Genomic DNA, 25,598 nt, shown 5'->3' on the forward strand with positions numbered 1-25,598 from the left:
AAATACAAAATTGACTGAATATATTAAGTGATCTGAATAAACACATGTCAATTAAAGAGGATGGCCACTTCTAAATATTTTAGGCTGCCACTTAGAATAATTCTTATAAATGTTTCAATATCCTACTATAATATATATTAGTTTTATCGCTTGGATTAATTGTATATATTAATTAAATTATATTTAATTATATTATAATTTTTATAAAATTTGTAACATTTTATTAATAATATAGTTATGAGATTAAAATATAATAATATATAATTTTAATTTTAAAAACATGATAATTAATATTAAACTGAATTAAACGAATAATATTTTAAATTATAAATATTATAAATGAATTAAATAAAATTTAATAGTTACAATTACATAAAATAAATTCACATGTTATATTACATTATACATTAAATCAATATTTATTTTTGATTTCAAGGTTTTTTCTTCCTTTATTTCACTTTTAGCTACTGGGTCCCAAAGAACAAAGTAGTGACCAACAAAGAAAGGGAAAGATGATGAAGCTTTTAACCAAAAGGAACATTAGACTGTTTTAACTTTTAACTATTTATTAGTCATTTCTCCAGTTTGTTGGGATTTTCCTTTAATTTATTTTTAATAATGAAAGAATTTGTTGAGATTTTAATAACAAAAAATAGGTATTGATTATCCATGTGAATATTTAAGCTAAATTGATTATTGTTGAGATAGATTTCAAGCAAATCCTCTCTCTATATATACTAAATATATATATTTTATTTAGTCAAAACTACTATTTTTAAAGAAAATATTAATAATCTAAAATTAAATTATTAATTATATATAAAATTATCTTATTAATGGTTTCTTATATCATCTAATTAATGTTTTTAGAATTGAATTGAATTAGGTAATTAAATTGTTTGGATTGAAAATTGGTTAGTATAATAGTCTCGACAAAAAAAAGTTGAATTAATATCTGAATGAACAGTTCGAAATTAGTAAAAATCAAAATTGATAAAATTGATATTAAACTAAATTTATAAAATTCTAATTGTTTATTAATTTACTTAATTTTTAATTAAACTATTAGATTTTAAACAAGCATACTGAAGCCATGGATTGAAAAATTCAAAGTCAATATCCACTTTATTTATTTTTACTTAGAAAGAATATCAGAAAGACAAAAGTCTTAATTTTTTTTGTTATAAAATCAAATATAAAAATAAAAATAAAAGAACTAAAAAGATAAAAGGAAAAGAAAAAAGAGAAAACTAAAAAGGTCAAGTAATAAAAAAAATCCGAATTCCAAAATGACCCTTCTGCAGCTGTGTTTTGTCAAAACACTGTATATATTTCAGCTCTTTTTCTTCTTACTCTCTCAACTCACTAAAAGATATTTACATTTTTCACTATTAATTTCTTTTAATTTTACATTTCAGTCATTTCTAGGAACCTAAAGTGCAAATTTCCCCTTTTGGCTTGGCCTTAGATTATCTTCTTAAACACCATTATATAAATCTCTTCTCACGAAACTAAAACAAATCAATTTTAAACATTAAGCCAAAATCAAAACCAAACAACACGTAAACCAAGCTAAGCTACCAACAAAAACAAAACGCCTCCTTCTTTTCCATTCTCTTCTCTCATTTTTTTTTTGAATTAATTTCCCTGTAAAATTCTCTTTTTTTATTCTAATTTTGTTTTAATTTCATGTTTTGTACTTTGGATGTGTAAAGCATCGTTTGCTCTTCTCTCCCTCCTTTCTCAGGTATGGTCTCCCTCTCTTTTCCTTTTCAGTATATCTGTAGTTTATGTAATCTGATATCTGATCTGTTTTGATTTTTTTTTCGATTTTTAAAATCTCTGATTTCTGTTTTTAGGGTTTAATTTTGTACAGTTTTTTTTTTTAAAATTCTTTTTGGTTTGTCGTTGTAGTGGTTGGAAGTAGAGAAGTAGAGGTGAGATGGCGAATATAAGATCGACTTTGCCTTCAAGGCTTCGCCAGCTTTTGTCTGGCGAAACCGCCACCGGTGGTCCTTCTATCAAGCTCGACTCTGAGCCTGTAAGTTTTTTTTTTCTTTTTTGTTATTTTTTCCTGTGTAAAATACTTTGCGGTTAGGGTTTATCAGAATCTATTACTGTTTGGTGAATCCCTTAGGGTTTTAAATTATTACTCTTTTGTTGTAGTTATTCGTATTTGAATGTTGTGTTTGTTTCACAATGTTTATTTGGGTTGAGTTTTGGTTTTCAATACAATAGTGTTTTCGGCTGATTCTACTGATTGATTTTCCCTCTTAACTGAAAGAGAGTAATGCTTTGAGAACTATTTAATGCTTAGTTTATGGTATTACACATGGTCACAAATTGTTATGTGCATTTTCTTAAAATTTATGTTAAACTGAAGAACTATATTATTTGGGCATATGTATGACCCTAACTCGAAATAACCATTCAATATGTTTGCATGTGCATGTGTGTTCTTTTTATTTATTTATTTTTAAATCAGGGTAATTTTTGGCGTCTAATCTCTCAAATGCATGTGTACTCATGAAGGACATTCTTGTTAAGTAAGAATAGGAGCCTTTGAAGTTTACTTACAATTATTTTTAAAAGAAGACGCAGTAAACTTCAATTATTTTTAAAAGAAGAAACAGTCTTTTCAGGATGCAATGGTTTTGCTCGTACTTACATTTAGTTTTAGAAAAAAAGAAGAAAGGAAAGTTATGTTATTGAACTTTGCATTCCATGCCGTGCTAGCTATGGGACTCTCTGCATGTTGCTAAGTGTACTTTTCTTGGAAAGTTTTCTTTTGCAAAAATTGGATGGTTTATCATGGACAGTCTCCCTTTCTTAGGATGTCATGGATAGTTTTCTTTTTCCTCTGCTAGGTATGATTGTGTGGTTTGGTGGGCTTGTAATCGGATATTCTTTGTTGTTCCTAATCCTTTTTGTTCTGGTTATTTACTATATGACTTATTTTGTGCATCTATAATATGTTATCATTTTATATTTGATACGTATATCTCTCTATTTTGAGATATTAATAGCTCTTGTAAGCTGCCATGGTTTATCTTCAGTTAGGTGTGTGCTTGGCATCAATGGCATGACTTTTAGATTTTTGCTGAACTGCATCTTATCACTTTTTAGAGCATCTATCTTTTGTTGCTACAATGTGAGAGTACCCTTTAATTTTTTCAATATTTTAGGTCTGATTTTTTTATTTAATCTTAATTATCGTTAGAGAAGTATTAACATATTTGTGCATTTCATTAGGAGGTAAGTAGGTGACAAATATTATTTTTTCTGCTTTCAATTTTGGTGTTTTTTAGATTATCTTTCTGTATATTGTCTTTTTTAAAAAAAATTAATTGCTTCTGTTAGTATGATCCTCGTCGTCCTTTTATGCATCTAAGTACATTCCTAGAGGAACATATGTATAAATGTCAATTTTATTACTGGTTGTCTTGAATCTGCTTGAGTGGAATATAAACTTGTTTCCATGAGGCTTGCCTGAATGGTTTCCAAAGATTATGTGTTCTTCTTTTTGCTCCTTTCTTCTGGGAAATAAATCCATCATTTTACTGTCACTTGCAGCCTCCTCAGATTAAAGCATTTATTGATAAAGTGATTCAGAGTCCGTTACAGGATATAGCAATACCTCTTTCAGGCTTTCGGTGGGAGTACACCAAGGTGATTATTTACTAAATGTTCCTCTTTTTCCCCCCTTTTTTTTTGGAATTTTTTCACTCACTTTTTTGCTTTTAATTCAGGGGAATTTTCATCATTGGAGGCCACTGTTTCATCATTTTGATACATATTTCAAGACATACCTGTCTTGTAGGAATGATCTGCTCCTATCAGATAAAATTCTAGAAGATGACAATCCATTTCCAAAGCATGCAGTTCTTCAAATACTAAGAGTAATGCAAATTATCTTGGAGAATTGCCACAACAAGAGTGCATTTGATTGCTTGGAGGTAACTTGACTTGTTAATTCATAGGAAGCTTTAACTATGTGATTCTCTAATATTGTTTTATATAATACAACTCTTTCATTCTCCTTTCAGCATTTCAAGCTTCTACTCTCATCTACTGACCCTGAAATTCTTATAGCTACACTGGAGACTCTTTCTGCACTTGTTAAAATAAACCCATCTAAGGTCCATGGGAGTGGTAAGTTGATTGGATGTGGTTCTGTCAACAGCTATCTGCTCTCTCTTGCTCAGGGTTGGGGGAGCAAGGAGGAGGGATTGGGTCTTTATTCATGTGTTTTGTCAAATGAGAGAACACTGGAGGAAGGGCTTAGTTTGTTTCCATCCAGCACAGAAAATGAGCGTGACAAGTCCCAAAACCAGATTGGTTCTAGCCTTTATTTTCAATTGCATGGACTAAATACTCAAGGACCTGAAGAAAGAGTTGATGATGCCAATTCTACTACGAGAGTCATATACATGCCAGACCTACATTTGCGAAAGGAGGATGATCTGCTAATAATGAAGATCTGTATTGAAGAGTATAATGTACCCCCTGAGCTTCGGTTTTCACTGCTAACAAGAATTAGATATGCACATTCCTTTCGGTCGTCAAGGATATGCAGGCTGTACAGCAGGATTTGCCTTCTTGCATTTATTGTGCTTATTCAGTCTAATGATGCTAATGATGAGCTGACAACATTTTTTGTGAATGAACCGGAGTATACAAATGAATTGATCAGGATCGTGCGCTCTGAGGAAACTATTCCTGGAACTATTAGAACTCTTGCGATGCTTGCATTGGGAGCTCAGTTAGCTGCATATTCAACATCTCATGATCGGGCACGAATTTTGAGTGGATCAAGCATGAGTTTTACTGTAGGAAATCGAATGATTCTCTTGAATGTGCTCCAGAAGGCAGTTCTGTCACTGAAAGGTTCTAGTGATCCATCATCTCTTGCTTTTATTGATGCTCTTCTTCAGTTCTATCTGCTTCATATCGTGTCATCCTCTGCATCAGGGAGTAATATTAGAGGATCTGGAATGGTGCCAACCTTTTTACCGCTTTTGGAGGATTCTGACCCAAATCATATGCATCTTGTGTATTTGGCTGTAAAAGCTCTACAAAAGCTCATGGATTACAGCAGTTCGGCTGTGTCACTCCTTAGGGAATTGGGTGGAGTGGAGCTTTTGGCTCAGAGGCTGCAGACAGAAGTACATAGAGTTATTGGTATGTCTGGCGGAAATGATAATTTAATGGTCACCGGGGAATGCTTAAGATACAATGATGACCACTTGTACTCCCAAAAGAGGCTTATCAAGGTGCTTTTGAAAGCTCTTGGTTCTGCTACATATGCCCCAGCAAACTCCACCAGACCACTGAATCCTCATGACAGTTCTCTGCCTGGTACATTGTCACTCATATATGGGAATGCTGATAAATTTGGAGGTGATATTTACTACTCGGCTGTGACTGTTATGAGTGAGATTATCCATAAAGATCCAACTTGTCTTCCTGCACTTCTTGAACTGGGTCTTCCAGATTCCTTTTTATCTTCCGTGTTGTCTGGGGTACTTCCATCTTCAAAGGCTATAACATGTGTTCCAAATGGCATTGGTGCCATTTGTCTTAATGCCAAAGGCTTGGAGGCAGTGAAAGAAACTTCAGCACTGCGATTCCTTGTTGACATCTTTACGAGCAAGAAGTATGTGCTGGTGATGAATGAAGCAGTTGTTCCTTTGGCTAATGCAACTGAAGAGCTTTTGCGCCATGTATCTTCATTGAGAAGCAGTGGTGTTGATATGATAATTGAAATTGTAAATAAAATTGCTTCCTTTGGGGAGAGCTCTAGTCTGTCTGGGTCATCATCTATGGAAAAAGTTAATGGTACAACTGCAATGGAAACTGATTCTGAAGACAAAGGACATGAAGAGCATTGTTGTCTGGGTGGTGTAGTGGATTCTGTAACTGAAGATATCAGTGATGAGCAGTTTCTCCAGTTGTGCATTTTACATCTGATGGTTTTGCTTCATAGAACAACAGAGAATGCTGAAACATGTCGCTTGTTTGTGGAGAAATGTGGAATTGAAGCCTTACTGAAACTTCTTTTAAGGCCTAGTATTGTACAGTCATCTGAGGGGATGTCAATTGCTTTACAAAGCACCATGGTTTTTAAAGGGTTTACTCAGCATCACTCTGCTCCTCTTGCACGTGCCTTCTGTTCTTCTCTTAGGGAACATTTGAAGAAAGCTTTGATGGCACTTGGTGCGGCTTCAGGGTCATTTTTATTGGATCCTAAGCTGATGCCTGATGATGGAATCTTTTCCCCCCTTTTCCTTGTTGAGTTCCTACTGTTTCTTGCTGCTTCCAAAGATAATCGTTGGGTTAGTGCTTTGCTTACAGAACTTGGAAATGGCAGCAAAGATGTTCTGGAAGACATTGGTCTTGTTCATCGTGAAATTTTATGGCAGATTGCACTCCTTGAAGATGCTAAAGTTGGAACAGAGGACGATAGTGCTAGTTCTAGTTTTGCTGAGCCCGAGTCACAACAACTGGAATCTAGTGCAAGTGATACTGATGGTCAAAGGTTGAACTCCTTTAGACAGTTTCTTGATCCATTATTAAGGAGAAGGATACCAGGATGGAACATTGAATCTCAATTCTTTGACCTCATAAATCTTTATCGTGAACTTGGCAGAGCTACTGGCTTTCAACAGAGACTGGGTATTGATGGTTCAAACATGCGGTTTGGAGCCAATCATTCTACTTTATCAGATGCTCCTGGATCTGCAAATAAAAAGGAATATGACAAGCAGAGGTCATATCACACATCTTGCTGTGATATGGTGAGGTCACTTTCCTTCCACATTATCCATTTGTGTCAAGAGTTGGGAAAAGTGATGGTACTTCCTTCTCGTCGTCGGGATGATACTGTTAATGCATCCCCTGCATCAAAATCTGTTGCTTCTAGTTTTGCCTCTATTGCATTGGGTCACATGAACCATGGAGGCCATGTAAATTCCTCAGGCTCGGAAGCATCCATATCTACAAAATGTCGCTACTTTGGTAAGGTTATTGATTTCATTAACAGCATTCTTCTGGACCGGCTGGATTCCTGCAATGCTATTATGCTAAACTGTTTATATGGACGCGGAGTTGTTCAATCAGTTTTGACAACTTTTGAAGCTACCAGTCAATTACTATTTGCAGTTAATAGGGCTCCAGCATCTCCAATGGATTCAGATACTGGTAATCTAAAGCAGGATGAAAAGGAAGATGGTGACCATGCATGGATTTATGGTCCATTAGCTAGCTATGGTAAATTTATGGATCATCTTGTGACTTCTTCTTTTATTTTATCTCCATTCACCAAACACTTGCTCGTGCAAACACTTGCTAGCGGTGATGTTCCTTTCCCTCGGGATGCTGAAACTTTTGTGAAGGTGCTTCAATCTATGGTGCTTAAGGCAGTGCTACCAGTTTGGACTCACCCACAGTTTACGGACTGCAGTTCTGAATTCATCACGACTGTTATTTCTATCATTAGGCACATTTACTCTGGTGTTGAAGTTAAAAATATTGCCAGCAGCAACAGTGCTCGTGTTATTGGGCCCCCTCCAAATGAAACAGCTGTAGCAACAATTGTAGAGATGGGATTTTCCAGATCTAGAGCAGAAGAAGCTCTGGGGCAAGTTGGATCTAATAGTGTGGAGTTGGCAATGGAGTGGCTATTCTCCCATCCAGAGGAAATCCAGGAGGATGATGAGCTTGCTCGTGCACTTGCCATGTCTCTTGGGAACTCTGAAACTGAGACAAATGTAGATGCTTCAAATGACAGTAGCAAGGAACTTGAAGAAGAGATGGTTCAACTTCCTCCTGTTGAGGAATTATTATCAACATGTACAAAGCTGCTTCAGATGAAGGAACCTCTGGCATTCCCAGTTAGAGACCTTCTTGTGTTGATCTGCTCCCAAAACGATGGCCAATATAGGTCTAGTGTAATTTCCTTCATTCTTGACCAAGTTAGAGATTCTAGTTCTGTTTCTGATAGCAGAAACAATTCTCTGCTCTCTGGTCTTCTCCATGTTCTTGCTTTGATTCTTCAAGAGGATGTGGGGGCACGGGAGATCGCCTCAAAGAGTGGACTGGTAAAAGTTGTAACTGATTTACTTTCAGGGTGGGACTCTGGTTCAGTAGACAAGGACAAACATCAAGTTCCAAAGTGGGTAACAACTGCTTTCCTTGCTCTTGATAGGTTACTTCAGGTGGAGCAAAAATTGAATACTGAAATTGTTGAGCAGTTGAAAGGTGACAATGTTAGTAGCCAGCAGACATCTGTTAGTATTGATGAGGATAACAAAAGTAAGTTGCAGTCCTCATTTGGGTCTCCGAGACATATAGATATTCACGAGCAGAAGAGACTGATTGAGATTGCTTGTAGCTGTATAAAAAGCCAGTTTCCATCTGAAACAATGCATGCTGTCCTGCAGCTGTGTTCCACTCTGACTAGAACCCATTCTGTCGCTGTTTGTTTTCTGGATGGTGGGGGTGTAAGTTCACTTCTTTCGCTGCCAACAAGTAGTCTTTTTCCTGGGTTTGACAATGTCGCTGCTACCATTATCCGTCATGTCCTTGAAGATCCTCAAACCTTGCAGCAGGCAATGGAAGCTGAGATAAAGCACAGTCTTGCAGCTTTGGCAAATCGGCATTCAAGTGGAAGAGTCAGTCCACGTATTTTCATTCTCAACCTAAGTTCTGTCATTTCTCGTGATCCAGTAATATTTATGCAGGCTGTCAAGTCTGTCTGCCAAGTAGAGATGGTTGGTGACAGACCTTACATTCTTTTGGTTAAAGACAGGGACAAAGATAAACCCAAGGAGAAAGAAAAAGAGAAAACATCAGACAAAGATAGAACACAGCAAACTGATGGAAAGGGTAATTTGTGCAATACGAACTCAGCAGCCCCTGGGACCGGGCATGGGAAATTTACTGATTTAAATTCTAAGTCAGTTAAAATGCATAGAAAATATCCCCCAAGTTTTGTAAATGTGATTGAGCTTCTTCTGGATTCAGTTAATGTTTTTGTACCTCCCTTGACAAATGAAGTTAGAACAGATGTGCCTGTTGATGCAACTTCATCAACTGATATGGAAATTGATGTTGCTGCCGTCAAGGGTAAGGGAAAAGCCATTGCAACTGTGTCGGATTTGAATGGTGTTTCTGGACAAGATGCTTCTTCATCAATTGCAAAGATAGCATTCATCTTGAAACTTTTGACAGAGATTCTGTTAATGTACGCTTCATCTGTTCATGTGCTGCTGAGGAGAGATGGTGAAATTAGTAGTTGCAGGGTCCCTAATCAAAGGGGCTCAGCTGGTTTATCGACGAGTGGAATATTTCATCACATTCTTCACCGGTTTATTCCATATTCCAGGAATTCAAAGAAGGAAAGGAAAAGTGATGGTGACTGGAGGCATAAGCTAGCAACCAGGGCTAGTCAATTTTTGGTTGCATCTTGTGTTCGTTCTGCAGAGGCCAGGAAAAGAGTGTTTACAGAGATTAATTGTATTTTCAATGATTTTGTTGATTCATCAGATGGCTTCAAACCTCCAAGCAGTAATATGCAGTCTTTTTTTGATCTGTTGAATGATATACTAGTTGCCCGTACACCAACTGGATCATGCATCTCAGCAGAAGCTTCTGCCACTTTTATAGATGTTGGTTTGGTTGCATCATTAACACGCATGCTTGAGGTGTTGGATTTGGATCATTCTGAGTCACCTAAAGTTGTTACAGGGATTGTCAAAACCTTGGAACTTGTAACCAAGGAGCATGCTCTTTCAGCTGATTCTTCCGCTATCAAAGGTGAGAGTTCTGTCAAACCTGCTGAGCATAACCATTCTGGGAGAGTTGATAATATTGATGCATCACAGTCCATGGAAATGGCATCTCAGTCTAGTCACGATACAGTTGCAGCTGACCATGTTGAGTCCTTCAATACTATCCAAAACTATGGGGGGACTCAAGCTGTTACAGATGATGTGGAGCATGACCAGGATCTTGATGGAGGTTTTGCTCCTGCTACTGAGGATCATTATATGCAAGAAACCTCTGAGGATGCAAGGGATCTTGATAATGGTGTAGACAATGTGGGGATTCATTTTGAAATCCAGCCCCATGAGCAAGAAAACCTTGATGATGATGAGGATGAGGAGATGTCTGGAGATGACGGGGATGAAGTGGATGAAGATGATGAGGAGGATGACGAGGATCATAATGATTTGGAGGCAGGTGATGTACATCACCTGCCTCATCCTGACACAGATCAAGATGATCATGAGATTGATGATGAGTTCGATGATGAAGTATTGGAGGAAGATGAAGAGGATGGTGGTGATGATGAGGGTGGAGTAATTATTAGGTTGGAAGAGGGTATGAATGGAATGGATGTGTTTGACCAAATTGATGTTTTTGGCAGAGACCACAGCTTTGCCAGTGAAACTCTTCGTGTAATGCCAGTTGAAGTTTTTGGTTCTAGACGTCAAGGACGTACTACATCCATTTACAGTCTTTTGGGACGCAGTGGAGAGAATTCAGCTCCTTCAAGGCATCCTCTTTTGTTGGGACCTTCATCTCAACGCTCAGTCTCTCCAAGGCAGTCAGGTTCTCTCTTTGTATTCTAATTATGTATATTTTTTCTGGATTTTTTCTAATTTACATCTAATGCTTATTAATTTTGTTGTTCTATGTGCATCTCTGATTTTAACAACTGTCCACCTCTTTCCATGTTCCTTTCTTCCAGAGAATGCCCACGTTATGATTCGTTCAGACAGAAACTCAGACAGTGCTTCATCACAACTGGATACTATTTTTCGATCATTGAGGAATGGGCGTCACAGTCATCCTTTGAACTTGTGGGTTGATGAGAGCCAACAAGGCAGTGGGTCAAGTGCAGCTATTATACCTCAAGGCCTTGAAGAGTTGCTTGTTTCCCAACTGAGGCGATCAGTCCCTGAGAAATCTTCTGATCACAACACATCAGTGGTGGAACCTCAGACACATGGTGACGGTATTCAGTTACAGGAGTCAGGTGCTGGTGTGAGGTCTGAGAATCCTGTCGAAAACAATGTAAATAATGAAAATGCTGATGTGCCTCCATCTTCTGCTGCAAATGGTAGCTCTCTCAATGTGAATGGGAACCATATGGTAAATGATAGTCTTCAAGGAACAGATGCATCAAGACATTCACAATCTATTGAAATGCAATTTGAGCAAAATGATGCAACTGTTCGTGATGTTGAAGCGGTGAGCCAAGAAAGTAGTGGTAGTGGGGCTACTTTAGGGGAGAGCCTTCGAAGCCTTGATGTTGAGATTGGAAGTGCAGATGGCCATGATGATGGTGGAGAAAGGCAAGGTTCTTCAGACAGAACTCTTGATCCGCAGGCTGCTCGTGCAAGAAGAACAAATGTATCTAGTGGGAATTCTACAGCTGTTGGTGTTAGGGATGCACCTCTCCACAGTGTAACTGAGGTGTCAGAGAATTCTAGTCGAGAAGCAGATCAAGATGTTCCGGCCGCAGAGCAGCAGATAAATAGTGTGGCTGGTTCTGGATCAATTGATCCTGCATTTTTGGATGCTCTCCCGGAGGAGTTGCGAGCTGAGGTTCTTTCAGCTCAGCAGGGTCAAGTGGCGCAGCCCTCAAATGTTGAACAACAGAATTCTGGAGATATTGACCCAGAGTTTCTTGCGGCCCTTCCCCCAGACATCCGAGCTGAAGTTCTTGCACAACAGCAAGCACAAAGGAATCATCAGTCTCAGGAGCTGGAAGGTCAACCAGTTGAAATGGACACTGTCTCAATAATTGCAACATTTCCTTCAGATTTACGGGAAGAGGTATGGTTTACGCTGTGATGTGGTTAATTTCAAGTTGTAAACTGAAGATGTCTGAATATTTTTCCTTTTGTTTTTTGTGTCCTCAGGTTCTGTTAACATCATCTGATGCTATTCTTGCTAATCTCACACCTGCCCTTGTTGCGGAGGCAAACATGTTGCGTGAGAGATTTGCACATCGATATCATAATCGTAACTTGTTTGGAATGTACCCTAGAAATCGCAGAGGTGAATCTTCAAGGAGAGGTGAGGGTATTGGATCCAGCCTGGACAGGATTGGGGGAAGTATTGTGTCACGAAGATCTGTTTCTGCTAAGGTAATTGAAGCTGAAGGAACCCCTTTAGTTGCTCCAGAAGCTCTTCAAGCAATGGTTCGGTTACTTCGCATGGTTCAGGTGCTTCTCAGTCTCAGCAGGTTAATGTTTCCTTTTGAAGTTCATCCTTGACTTGCGAATTAACATGTTAAATTCTGCAGCCACTGTACAAAGGTGCTTTGCAGAAGCTTTTGTTGAACTTATGTGCTCATAATGAAACAAGAACAGCGCTCGTTAAAATCTTGATGGACATGCTGATGCTTGATACAAGAAAGCCTATCAATTATTCAAATTCAATTGAACTACCATACAGGCTTTATGGTTGCCAGAATAATGTTATGTATTCGCGCCCTCAACGTTTTGATGGTAAGATATGATACACATGACAAGAGTATATAACCCCTAGTGATTCTTTGTGGTTTGTCCGAAGAACTTTACTTTTTCCTTTCCATTTTTTCGCTTTCTGTAGGGTATCTTTTGCTTCTATTTTTTTGTACTCTTCATGGGTTTATATTTGGAGTTGTTTTATGCTTTGTTCTTGATTTGAATTATAGTAATTGTGTTCTAAGTGGTTTCTTTTATCTTATACTGTCCCACTGTAGGAATTCCTCCTCTCGTGTGTAGGCGAGTTCTTGAGACTCTCACTTACCTGGCTCGAAATCATCCATATGTTGCTAAGATATTACTTCAGTTTAGATTGCCTCTTGCTACCCTACAAGAGCCAAGGAATATTGATCAGTCACGTGGAAAAGCTTTGATGACTGAGGAGCAGCAGGAAGGATTCATTTCTGTTGCATTGCTTTTGAGCCTTCTCAATCAACCCCTGTACTTGAGAAGTATAGCACATCTTGAGCAGGTAATAAGTGGTAACCCTATTGGAAATATGCTAAGCAAATTTGCCTCTTTGTATTTATTATTTGCTCATTTATGATTTTTGTTTCAGCTGCTAAACTTGTTGGATGTCATCATTGACCATGCTGAAAGGAAGCCTTTTTCATCTGATAAGTTGAGGGCGTCACCCACTGAACTGGCGTCAACCACTGAACAAATACCTGCTTCACAAATTTCAATGTCTGATGCTGCCATTAATGCAGAGAATCATTATGCTCCTTCGGAGGTTGCTGAATCATCTTTAAAGACTGCTGATTCATCTAAACCCTCAGCATCTTGTGCAAGTAATGAATGTGATGTGCAGAGTGTACTGACCAATCTCCCACGAGCTGAGCTTCGACTTTTGTGCTCGTTGCTTGCACGGGAAGGGTATGTTGTATGTCTACATCATGTATTCTTTTGTGCTGTCTACTAATCTGGTTTTCCACCATTTATTTCTTATGCTTCTATTGAAGAAAGGTCCATTTCTCCATCTTCTGTGACTTGTGCTTTGCAACTAAAAAATGAAAAAGAAGAATTGACTGGATTATGCAGTTTGCAACTCCTAACAAATATTTATTATCTTTTCACTGAATTTTGAATATGATTCAGTTCCTTATTTCATTTGCTTGGGCTGATGTTCTGTTTCTGACCCAGTTTGTCAGATAATGCATATGGTCTGGTGGCAGAGGTAATGAAAAAGCTGGTGGCTATTGCTCCACGCCATAGTCATCTGTTTATTTCTGAGCTAGCTGGTGCTATACAACATCTGATTAAATCTTCCATGGATGAGTTGCACAAGTTTGGTGAAGCAGTGAAAGCTCTTCTCCACACAACATCTTCTGATGGAGCTGCAATTTTAAGGGTTTTACAGGCTCTGAGCTCTCTTGTTAGTTCCATAAGTGAGAAAGAAAAGGAAATGCAGCTGCTGCCTGAAACAGAGCGTTCCTCTGCTCTTGGTCAGGTTTCAGACATCAATGCAGCGTTAGAACCGCTGTGGATAGAGTTGAGTTCTTGCATAAGCAAAATAGAGAGCTATTCAGATTCTGCACCTGATTTATCAGCTCCATCCAGAACTTCCACATCACGACAATCTGGTGTAACATCACCCCTTCCTGCAGGTGCTCAGAACATCTTGCCATATATAGAATCTTTTTTCGTGGTGTGTGAAAAGTTGCATCCTGCACCGCAAGGTTCAGGTCATGATTTAGGCATGGCTGCGATTTCTGATGTTGAGGATGCCAGCACATCTTCAGGCCAGCTGAAAACTTCTGGTCCTATCACAAAATTTGATGAAAAACATGTCTTTGTGAAGTTCTCGGAGAAGCATAGGAAGTTGTTAAATGCTTTCATCCGCCAGAATCCTGGGCTGCTTGATAAGTCATTTTCACTTCTTCTTAAAGTTCCCCGCTTTGTTGATTTTGATAACAAACGGGCTCACTTCAGGTCCAAAATAAAGCATCAACATGATCATCATCACAGTCCTCTAAGAATATCGGTTAGAAGAGCCTACATACTTGAGGATTCATATAACCAGCTACGGATGCGGTCAACTCAAGATTTGAAGGGGAGGTTGACTGTTCACTTCCAAGGAGAGGAAGGTATTGATGCAGGTGGGCTTACAAGGGAATGGTATCAGCTCTTATCCAGGGTTATATTTGACAAAGGAGCTTTGCTGTTCACTACAGTGGGCAACGAGTCAACGTTCCAGCCTAATCCCAACTCCGTCTACCAAACAGAACATCTTTCATACTTCAAATTTGTTGGACGAGTAGTGAGTACCTTCTCTAGTTGCACCTATTGGATTGAGGCTTTTTTGTTTCTCTTCTTTTTTCATTTCTTAATAAAATTTTCCAGGTTGGAAAAGCACTTTTTGATGGGCAACTCTTGGATGTTCACTTTACTCGATCTTTCTACAAGCATATATTGGGTGTCAAAGTTACTTACCATGACATTGAAGCGATTGACCCTGATTACTTCAAAAACCTGAAGTGGATGCTTGAGGTCAGTCATATGTCTATTTCGAATGTCCTCTTTTATCTTTTATGCAGAAAGGGAGTGATAGAATTTGTTTGATGGCATGTTCATTATAGAGATAAATGTTCTGCTCACCTTCTTACCTTAATTCTTTCATTGTTTATTTTTCAGAATGATATTAGTGATGTCCTAGACCTTACTTTTAGCATTGATGCTGATGAGGAGAAGTTGATATTGTATGAAAGGACACAGGTTAGATTTTCATTGGTACTTCTATCAATCCCTTGCGTTGAGAAATTTTTTTGGCTATAATTACATTCTAAAACATATGATGCAGGTGACTGACTATGAGCTGATTCCCGGTGGTCAGAACATTAAAGTTACTGAGGAGAATAAACACCAATATGTTGATTTAGTTGCTGAGCATCGTTTGACAACTGCTATTCGTCCTCAAATCAATGCATTTTTGGAAGGATTCAATGAATTAATTCCCAGGGAATTAATAACTATTTTTAATGACAAGGAGCTGGAATTACTGATAAGTGGTCTTCCAGATATTGATTGTAAGTGTTGTAAACCAGTTTATATAATGTTAATTACATGGTAGAATGCGTTGTTTTGCCAAGTTTTCTGAATATGACCTTATCTGTGACTACTGTCTCTTAGTGGATGATATGAGGGCAAATACCGAGTACTCAGGGTATAGTGCAGCATCACCTGTTATACAGTGGTTTTGGGATGTTGTTCAAGGGTTCAGCAAGGAAGATAAAGCTCGGCTTCTCCAGTTTGTGACAGGCACCTCGAAGGTAATTCAACACCTGAAAATGTAGATAATACTACTAGTAATTTGACATTTTGAGTTGTCAACTATAGTTCAGACCAAAGGTTAATTATTTATGGTTCATGCTCCCCTTCTATCACTTTTCTATCACTACTGTTCTATACATGTTTAATCATCATTCACAAGCATGTCATTCACAAATCACAATTAATGATGGAATGCTTGAAATTAAGATTCAAGTAGGATAGATGGGGTTATGAGTTCACTGCAAAATCAAGAACTTTTCTTATTCCTCGAGTATGTAGAGATATGCCAGAGCTCTATTTATGTCTGTATGTATAATTTACGTTTTATCACATGTACGAAATTTCGCTTTGTTATAACTATGCTGGTGTTTGAAATCACTTGTGTGCTCTTGGTAATCTCACAGGTGCCTTTAGAAGGTTTTAGTGCACTTCAAGGAATTTCAGGTTCGCAAAAGTTCCAGATACACAAAGCATACGGCAGTCCGGATCACTTGCCTTCTGCTCATACATGGTAATCTGTTGCATCATCTCTATAAAATACGACGATCTTCTGTCTTTGTACCATTTTATTCATTAGTAAGAATCATTTCGTTCTGATTAATGCAGTTTCAATCAATTGGATTTACCTGAGTATCCGTCTAAGGAACATCTAGAAGAGAGATTGTTGCTTGCGATTCATGAGGGCAGTGAAGGGTTTGGATTCGGTTAAGATTTCGGAGCGTTAAAATATTGTCGTCATGTAGATAAAGATAGATATAAATGGCATTGGGATCGGAATTTTGTTTTGGGGGGTACAAGGGGTAGTAGGGCTGATGTTGAACTGATTACATGTCTATATTACTGTACAGTCGCATATTGGCTACCGGAATGTCATTTTCTGGCAGTTTTAAATTTGCCATCTTTATTTATACTTTTTTTTTAAAGAAATTTGTCTTTCCTTTGTTGAAATGAAAAAAGGAGAGGCTCACCATTGGTTCAATTTAAGGCCATTTTTTTTACAGGTAGTCTTTGCATAAAATTTGGTCGTTTTGCTAAATAGCGTACAATAATTACAGCCATTTTTATGGCTATTATTTTTTGCTTATTTATTTGGTTTGTAAAGTTCAACGAGTTTAGTTGTGTTTGACGCTCGCTCTTCATCTTTTTGCCCGTTTCTTTGTATCCGGGTAGACTCATTTTAATTGGTGTTTTATAGGCATTAATTAAATTTATGTAATTGTTGTTAAATATTTCAAAAAACAAACAAAAAAAAATCAATTGTATGGTTTTTTTTCTTTCATAAAATAAGGTCTGTGATTCAATTCGTAACTTATGTAATTTATTTTTCATCCAAGAACTTGATCGAGGTAGTTTTCTTCTAGTGACTTGAAGTTGAGGATTAAAAAAATCCATAACCTCTTTTGGTATGACAACACTTTGAAGATTTTTTTGGAAAAAAATTAATCTCTCTTCAACTCATTTTACTCATTCTCATTTCGGAAAAAAATCAATCTCTTCTCAACTCATCATTCTCAAATCACATCGCATTTTTACTAATTTCAAGTTCCTCATTTGTGTTGTAGGACTTATGCCTCGTGACTTTCATACTCAATGTCGTGAGGGTATGAATAAGGGTCAATTTAGTATTGTTTTTAAGAAACACTTTTGAGACAATATTTTTGAGATAAAAGTATTTTTAAATAAGCTACTTTTTGAGAGAAAAAAATATTTCTCTAAGTCAAAAATTGGTCCAAAAGTGCTTTTGATAAACATTCTTAAATTAGGCCTAAGCGTAACTTCTCTGCCAGAATATTCCGGCTGTCTAAAGTCCAAAATAACACTGTTTATCCTATATTCAAAATAACATTCGATACTGATTTTGATTCAAAAAAGAATCTGTTTGAAAATTTTGATTTTCCTATTCCAATGAAAAGTTAACAGTACTGTGTAAAAGAGAACCTACATGCATCATTAAGTTAACGAAAGAATAAACACATCCAATGAAATTAGCCCAACTGTTCTTTTTACAAAATCAGAACTTCAAATGGGACTCTTTTGTTGCCTATGGTTGAAAATTGCAATGTTCAAGTTCTCTTGCTTCTTGTTTTCAAAGTTACCACTGCCACTCAGAAGCATGCAGTCATCAAAAGATGGCAAAAGGCACTAATGGAGTCCATACACCCACAAAGGGTTGAAACCCAATATATACATATATAGATTATATACAACACCTTGTGTTGCACAATTTGTAATCCCCAACCACAGCTAAACGGCCAAGTTAACGTCTTAAGTAAGTCTTGCCTTGTGCATCATCCTTTATAATACTGCTAAGTGTATCAGGAAAGTCAGCAGGCCACAACACTACATCATTTTCCCTAAGAACCATCCTTGAAAGATGATCAGCTGCTTTATTAGTTTCCCGCCATGAATGCGTAACCCGATAGTTCTCAAACTTAGTTAAAAGTTTCCATATCTGCCTTAAACACTGACTACTCTTTGGACCATATGGCTGCTCTCGGTTAATGGTTTTCACAACGCTCTTTGAATCGGATTCAACCCATATTACTTTAATACCTAAACCTGAAGCAAGAACAAGACCTCTCCATATAGCCCATAGTTCAACCAAGAAAGTATCACCTTGAGGAGCTTTACAAACAAATGCACATAATGGTTCACCCTTGTAGTCTCTTAATAAACCACCAAAACCCAAATTTCCCGCATCTACTGATCCATCTGTATTTAACTTTAAACATCCTATCTCTGGCTTTTTCCATTTACACCATCTAATTGATCTTGTGACTGGATGTAGAAGGCCACTCCATGTCTCGATATTCAGGTTACGGAACAAAACAACCTTCTCAGCTTTCTTCGGCATTGAAGATAACATACAAGTTTCCATCAATGGCAGTGCACCTACTCGGAGTTCATATTCCTTGGTCTTGTGTTTCTTCCCCCGAAGGTGTTCTTTAAGACAATCTTCACTTGAAGTACTTATTAGACAAAGTACACAGCTCCATTCCTTTTGAACTCTCTTTTGTGTAGAAATCACCTCTGTATTGCCGTAGCTGATATTAACATTTCCCTGGACGAAGAACCATTAAACAGACCTCCACTTACAAACAAACTATTGAACTCCTATGAATTAAACAGAGTGCGAAAACAAATCTTAGCATTATTGTCCCCATTTGGTGACCTGTTAGAACATTTTCACATACATAATACCTTCCTTGTTTCGGTGCTCCATCGTTGCAGTGTATAATGTTTTTCATCTACATATATACCATGCCTTCACTAATTACATTATTCTAAAAACCATCAATGTATGAACTTACCTGGTCAGTAGTAAGTTTCTCCGATTTTGGCCCGTATGTGAGCATACTTGTGTCGGCATCACCAACGGTACCGTTTGCTTCGTGCAATACAAAGCCTTTCTTCTTTGGGAAGAACATGATGTCCCATCTTTTCTCTATAAAATAAGGTCTGATCAATAGGCTGAAGACATAAGAAGCACCCCCAAAGTAGGGTGTCACAAGCAATATTGTTGCTACACCCTTTGCATAAGGCCAGAAAGGAAACCTGCCATTATGATAACAAAAACAAGCACAAAATTCAGTAAGAAAAATCCAAATGGTCACTGAGATTGGCAAATGCAAACATCAAGGGGAATATGGTGAAATGCTAGTTTAGTCCCTCCAAAAATTATAAATTTTGTAAGTTAATATAATGGTAAAATTACATTTTATCACTCCAAAATTTTATAATTTAATTCTGGCCCCAAGAAAAGGTTTATAGTTTCATCTCTACAAACGATAAAAGTATTATGGAGGTTCTTGTACTAAGAGTCAGATTGAAATTTGCCCCCTTTAATCAAAAAATGAGAAAATTAGTTCCTATACATTAAATCAAAGAGCAAACTAATCCTTTTAGTTAAAATTTTTATCCAAATTCTACTATTAAAAATTGGCATCGCTGGCGGAATAAACAGATAGTTATACGTGATGTGCCATGTGTAGCTCATGTCAACCTATAGGAACTAATTTTTAACAGTAAAAATGGATTAAATTTTTAAAAGGACCAATTTGTTCTTTGATCTAAGGCACATTGCCTAATTTGCTCATTTTGTTTTAGTAGAGAGGAAAACTGTTATTCCACTCCTAGTATAAAAGCCTCTATGCTACTTTTACCCCTGCAAACATTCCTCACTAGTATCAGGTCTAAACTCTTTATGACTTGCTCCATCAAATTATCTATCAAGCTCAAAAATTTTCCAAGTTGAAACTACAAAAACAAGTGGAAATTTGGATTAAACAATTAAAACCCAGAATTATTACCATTTCAAAATGTTCCCAAGTGTCAGCTCCACCATTGTACTGAAAGCAAACAGAACCCAGTATGTCAAACATTGTTGATTTTTTAAGGAAGAATTAGTCTCCACAATGCGAATTGAAACAAACCTGCAATTTAAACAAGGAAAAATAAAATAAAACCATCTACACAGATGCTAAATTCCAGTCCTACGTAAAATTTAAACCCAAATTCAGCAAAAGTCTAACAAGATAGCTACGTACAAGGGGTAGATTAAAGTGAATGAAGGCCTGTAAATCAACAAAATTTTCAAAAGAAACAAAACGTTAGGGACTTTAATACAATAAGCTATGAACTTGAATTAAACAAAGCGTAAAGATCTGCATACCAACAAATTACAGTGAAGATATTTGCTAAGAGTTCAACAAAAGCCTCCCAAAAACCCATCTCTTTCAACTCTCCCTTGGCGCTGTTGTCTTCAACTTTTTCAGCATTTTAAAGATGAAAGGTCTTAAGATATTTCCATTTACCGGTACTTTTGAGATTTGGGCTTTCTTATTTACGAAGAATAGTGTCGGGGATTGACGAAGACCGAGAGTCGAATTATGGTCAAACCAAGATACCAAACTAGAAGCAATATTTTTGGGAAATATGTGAAAACATATATATAGTAGGGGGATATTTACTAAAATATTATAACAAAAATAAAAAATTACCAAAATGTTATAATTTTTTTTTATTTACCAAAATATATTTTTTTTATTTACCAAAATATATAAAAAAAAAATCTGACCGATGTGACGGGCGTACCTTGGTCACGCCAATGGGATTGGCGGCACCAAAGGTGCCAAAGCCATTGGCGGCACCAATGGTGCCAATACCATTGGCGGCACCAATGGTGCCGTATTGATTGGTGGCATTACTCGTATTATAAATACGACCTCTGTCCAGCTGAAGAGAGAAAAATTAAAAAAAAAAAAAGAAGAAGAAGAGTTGCTGCGGAAAAGAAGAGAAAAAGAGGAGAAAAAGAAGCTATTTTTTAAAAATAATTGATTATATTGTTGTTATTATTTTGTATATTTTGTAATATTTTTTGTTTTACTTTATTTATTAAGATTAATAAAACTCAAAATAATAGTATTAGTTATTATTATTATTATTGTTGTTGTTGTTGTTGTTGTTGTTGTTGTTAGTATTAAGATGTTATTAATATATTAAGATGTAACTTAGTAATATTATAGTTAGCAAAAACTAGTATTATTATTATGGTTACTTATTATTTTATTTACTGAAAATAAACTAGTTAGTAAAAACTAGTATTATTATTATAGTTAGTTAGTTAGTTAGTTATTATTTTTAGTAAAATTAATAATTTTAGTGTGTATTATTTTGTATATTATTTTGAGTATAAAATTTTTTTAAGTAATTTAGTTACCGTTTGAGAATTTTTATGAGATTTTTTTTTTGACAGATTAAATATTGAAGATGGATGCTAAGTTTCTTGTATGCGTTTATTTCGATGGAGTCATCTTGACAACAACTGTTGGATGTGTATTTGAATGTCGGCAACAAGTAGCAATGAGATTTAATAGAAATGTATCGTTCGATGAAATGAAGGCAATGATTAATGCAAAAATTCATAGACGTTGTGGGAGAAGGATATCAAAAATTTTCTACAAGTTTCCAGTTTCGACAAATCCGGTCAAATTCGTTGAAATGGAACTTGTAGACGACGAAGACGTGGAGACAATGGTCGATCTCTACTGTGGGAATGAGAGTGAGAAGAATGTACCGATTCACTTATTTGCTGAGTTAGTCGGTATGGAGCAAAATGAAGATGTTAATGCATCTGATGAAGAAGACGGGGTTGAAGAACCGTGGATGGTGGCTGCAATATCATACGTTGATAGTGAATCAACTATGGGTGGGATCGGTATCGACCTGAATATCACACCCGATGTTGACATGGTTGGTGGTGAAGAAGAAGGTGCTGGCGAAGAAGAAGGTGGTGGCGATCATTGGGATGAAGAGGTCGATAGTGATTGTGATCCCGATGTTGACGATGTACCTGATGATATTGACGATGAAGATGTCAACAACGATGAAGGCATTAACGCTTCTTCGATCGGGGAGCAGATGCGGCTTATTGTGATACACAATAATCCTGGGCCACACATGTCGTTCATAGACCCCGACACAGCGTATGTAGCTGAGTTTTCGGAGTACCCTAAAATAGTTCATTCTCACGGGCTGCACGTAACATCTGATGATGATGAGATATTTATAGGACAGAGATTCAGCTGTAAAGAAGAGTGCGTATATGCCATTAAACGGTACAGCATGAAGATATCGGTGGATTATAAAGTATCCGTGTCTACTCCGACAATATATGTTGGGGAGTGTTGGAAGGCAGCGGAAGGCTGCAATTGGCGGGTACGAGCTGCATTCATTAGAAGTTCTCAGCTGTGGGAGATACGAAAATTTGTTGGTCCTCATACATGTACATCAACACGTATGACAGAAGATCATGGAAAACTTGATTCGAAAACTATTTGTGCGTGTATCATGCTAATGGTGAAGGACATGCCGACCATTAAAGTTTCGGTACTCATTGCGAAAATGCAAGCACGATTCCAATATCGAGTCTCATATCGGAAGGCATGGATAGCTAAACAGATGGTGATTGAGCAACTGTATAGGGATTACGATTCGTCGTATAACGAGCTTCAAGGTTGGATAGCTGCTATGCGGGAGTACGTACCGGGGACTGTGATTAAGTTGTAGACAAGTCCATATTACGGCCCGGATGACCAGTTACAGCTGGCAAAAAGGATTTTCCATCGGATGTTCTGGACATTCGATCTATGAGTGCGGGCATTTCCCCACTGCAAGCCACTTGTGCAGGTGGATGGGACAAGGCTGTATGGAAAATATACACATATCCTACTTCTTGCAGTTGCTCAAGACGGTAACAGAAACGTGCTCCCGATAGCATTTGCTATCGTAGATAAAGAGAACATAGAATCTTGGGAATTCTTCTTCACAAATTTGCGGATGTATGTTATTAGGAACGATAACATTTGCATCATCTCCGATAGAGGGAAGGGTTTAATTGCAGCTATTAGGCGTTCCGGTGTACCGTGGAGATCCGTTTACTGCATTCGTCACATTGCGTCTAACTTCCATAAAGATTATAAGAATTCAGACTGAAAGAGACAAGTCGTGGCAATGGGTAAATGATAACCTTATCTTTTCACTATAAGTTGTAATTTTTGATGTTATCGACTTACTAGAACTTATTTTTCGTTAATACGTATGCAGCGTACGAGTTAGAGCCACATATTTTTCGGTAAAGAATGATCCGACTTGAAAGTGACATGGAGGGGCAGACAAACACATCTTTCCGAGAATGGTTACGCACAATGGAGCCATGGCAGTGGGCTCAAAGTTTTGACGAGGGCTTTCGTTACGGCCACATGACCACAAACTTAGTCGAGGGGATCAACGCTGTCTTGTTGAAAACACGTCATCTTCCGATTGGATCGGTATTTTCTGCTACTTTCTACAGACTGGCTACTTTGATGCCAAGAATGGATCAGCAGCAAGTCGGTCAGATCCAGGCGGGACATGTGTTTGTCGAACATGTAAGGGATGCAATGGTCGTAAACCGTCAGTTGGCGAGGTCAATGAACGTGGAAATATATTCACGACGACTGGAAATGTTTTGAGTTATTGAGAACATCGGTCGTTGACCTAGGTCCTATGGAGTTGATATCCGGAACAGACGGTGCGAGTGCAGGAAGTTTGAAACAATTCATTATCCCTGTGCGCATGTCGTGGCGGCGTGTGCTAAAGTCAACCTTGATGTTGAACAATATGTCGATTATGTGTACACGCTGGAGCGCACATTGCGTGTCTGAGAGAATGAGTTCCCCGTCCTGCCGGACCTATCTACGTGGGAGGTGCCGCCAATAACTTTCGAGCTGATCCCAGACAGAGGGCTAAGGAGGAATCCAAGGGGTCGTCCACAGTCAAGTAGAATCCGTAATGAGATGGACATTAGAGAAAAATTTGATGGAAAGCGTTGTGGAATATGCCGGTTAAGTGGTCATAGCCGGAATAAATGCCCTAACCGAAACTTTCATGCTGGTCAGTCGTCCGGATCGGGGCGAATTTGATTTGCTTTGTATTTTGTTATAAACAGTAATTTTATTCGGCTTTGTACCATGTGCGCACTTGGAATTATTAAGATTATATCGAAAATAGAGGCATTCATAATTCGATTGAGTTTTAATATAATGAAAAATAAAAACAATGGATATTTATACAAAAAATTCAGAGGTAAGGTCAATTAAAATACAAATATGGATTTTTATACAGAAAGTGCATCAAACCCCTAAAATCGATGGTTCGATGGTGTTGTCTGGAGGGTATACCTCTGCGGAGGTCGATGCTCACGGTCTGGGCGACGACCAACATCCTCATCGTCCGTAGGTGGGGGCATGGAAAACATAGAGGAAAGGTCATGTGCCTCGTTCGCCGCCGATGAACTTGAACCATAATGCTGCGGATACGTGTCGGACGGGCCGAGCATGCCGTACTGCGGCCGGGGGGATCCAAACAGTTCAAACTCGTAGGCGTATTCGCCCTCTACGAAGCTCGGATAATATTCATCGCCCACCAAATCCGGACGATAGCCATGTGAATCCACATTTGACTGTGAATGTCCGGGATCTGGCTGGGGGTCCTGCTCCGGCTCTGTCAGTTGCGGAGAATAATATGCCATCAGATCTGGATCTATCGGGCTCGGGTCGTCCGATGCCCTAACTTGCTGCACGTACGGGGGGATTATAGTCGATTGCCCTCCAAGTAAATATGGCTTCCCGTAACTATGGTACCATTCTGTATACTCCAATGATAGTTGCAGGTCCGTAGCCATAACCATTTGAAGAATTCGGCGAAATTGATCGTTCCACAGTGCGACGTATTTTCGGTGCTTGATTTCCCAGTCCAATTGAACTCTTCCTCTCTTTGTCAAGCCGTGATCATCCTCCAACTGGACTGGCGGATCCGGGATAGGTTGGATGCACCCAAACTGCCGAAGCACACGATCGCCGTGATACCACTCGACGACGTTGAAATTAATAATTGGTGTGTTAATGCACCATATGTGGGAATCAACGAGTGCGGACGAGGGTACGACATTTGTAATTTCCCGCCTCCGGTATGGCATCCATATAAACTGCATGAGTAATAACATTGTAACGAGTTAGACCAATAACATGTGATTAAGATATAGAAATAGAATAGATGTCATGAATATTAGAATAGCAGCTTACCCTTTCCCGGGCATGCTGTTCAATCCTCATGCGGTATATCGGGACATCAGACGACTTCCCGATGCCAGGACAGGTCGTCCACCTACAAAAAATAGTATAGGGTTAGGGTTGGTAACATTACTCAATATATTATGACTACAAATAATGACAATTTAACGTCTTATCA

General features: G+C 37.9%; 2 protein-coding genes across 2 annotated transcripts; one reads left to right on the forward strand and one right to left on the reverse strand.

The window, feature by feature from the left end:
- Nucleotides 1-1,517: 1,517 nt before the first annotated feature.
- Nucleotides 1,518-16,807, forward strand: LOC105772485 (E3 ubiquitin-protein ligase UPL2). Its single transcript, XM_012593749.2, has 17 exons — nucleotides 1,518-1,747; nucleotides 1,915-2,041; nucleotides 3,574-3,669; nucleotides 3,750-3,956; nucleotides 4,047-10,614; nucleotides 10,754-11,844; nucleotides 11,931-12,236; nucleotides 12,317-12,521; nucleotides 12,758-13,011; nucleotides 13,099-13,415; nucleotides 13,683-14,799; nucleotides 14,883-15,029; nucleotides 15,174-15,254; nucleotides 15,340-15,565; nucleotides 15,669-15,808; nucleotides 16,214-16,320; nucleotides 16,416-16,807. The coding sequence occupies exons 2-17, from the start codon at nucleotides 1,943-1,945 to the stop codon at nucleotides 16,516-16,518; spliced, it is 11,064 nt and encodes a 3,687-aa protein (XP_012449203.1). The 5' UTR covers nucleotides 1,518-1,747; nucleotides 1,915-1,942; the 3' UTR covers nucleotides 16,519-16,807.
- An 880-nt stretch (nucleotides 16,808-17,687) lies between these two features.
- LOC105772486 (uncharacterized) lies at nucleotides 17,688-20,731 on the reverse strand. The gene is made up of 5 exons (XM_012593750.2): nucleotides 20,482-20,731; nucleotides 20,357-20,383; nucleotides 20,120-20,242; nucleotides 19,121-19,364; nucleotides 17,688-18,870 (listed from the first exon to the last, which is right to left on the reverse strand). The coding sequence occupies exons 1-5, from the start codon at nucleotides 20,538-20,540 to the stop codon at nucleotides 18,067-18,069; spliced, it is 1,257 nt and encodes a 418-aa protein (XP_012449204.1). The 5' UTR covers nucleotides 20,541-20,731; the 3' UTR covers nucleotides 17,688-18,066.
- Between the last annotated feature and the right edge of the window lie 4,867 nt (nucleotides 20,732-25,598).

This window comes from Gossypium raimondii, chromosome 6 (genome assembly GCF_025698545.1).
Source record: "Gossypium raimondii isolate GPD5lz chromosome 6, ASM2569854v1, whole genome shotgun sequence".
NCBI classification, from domain to species: Eukaryota; Viridiplantae; Streptophyta; class Magnoliopsida; order Malvales; family Malvaceae; genus Gossypium; species Gossypium raimondii.

What these genes read in the sequence shown, in the direction of transcription:
- LOC105772485 (XM_012593749.2), top strand. Translation starts at nt 1,943, where the DNA reads ATGGCGAATATAAGATCGACTTTGCCTTCAAGGCTTCGCCAGCTTTTG. An exon ending in TCAAATTTGTTGGACGAGTA is followed by an intron (nt 14,800 to 14,882) that starts GTGAGTACCTTC and finishes AAAATTTTCCAG; the next exon opens with GTTGGAAAAGCACTTTTTGA. An exon ending in ACCTGAAGTGGATGCTTGAG is followed by an intron (nt 15,030 to 15,173) that starts GTCAGTCATATG and finishes TTTATTTTTCAG; the next exon opens with AATGATATTAGTGATGTCCT.
- LOC105772486 (XM_012593750.2), bottom strand. Translation starts at nt 20,540, where the DNA reads ATGGGTTTTTGGGAGGCTTTTGTTGAACTCTTAGCAAATATCTTCACT. An exon ending in TTCACTTTAATCTACCCCTT is followed by an intron (nt 20,243 to 20,356) that starts GTACGTAGCTAT and finishes TTTAAATTGCAG; the next exon opens with GTTTGTTTCAATTCGCATTG. An exon ending in CTTGGGAACATTTTGAAATG is followed by an intron (nt 19,365 to 20,119) that starts GTAATAATTCTG and finishes TCATAATGGCAG; the next exon opens with GTTTCCTTTCTGGCCTTATG.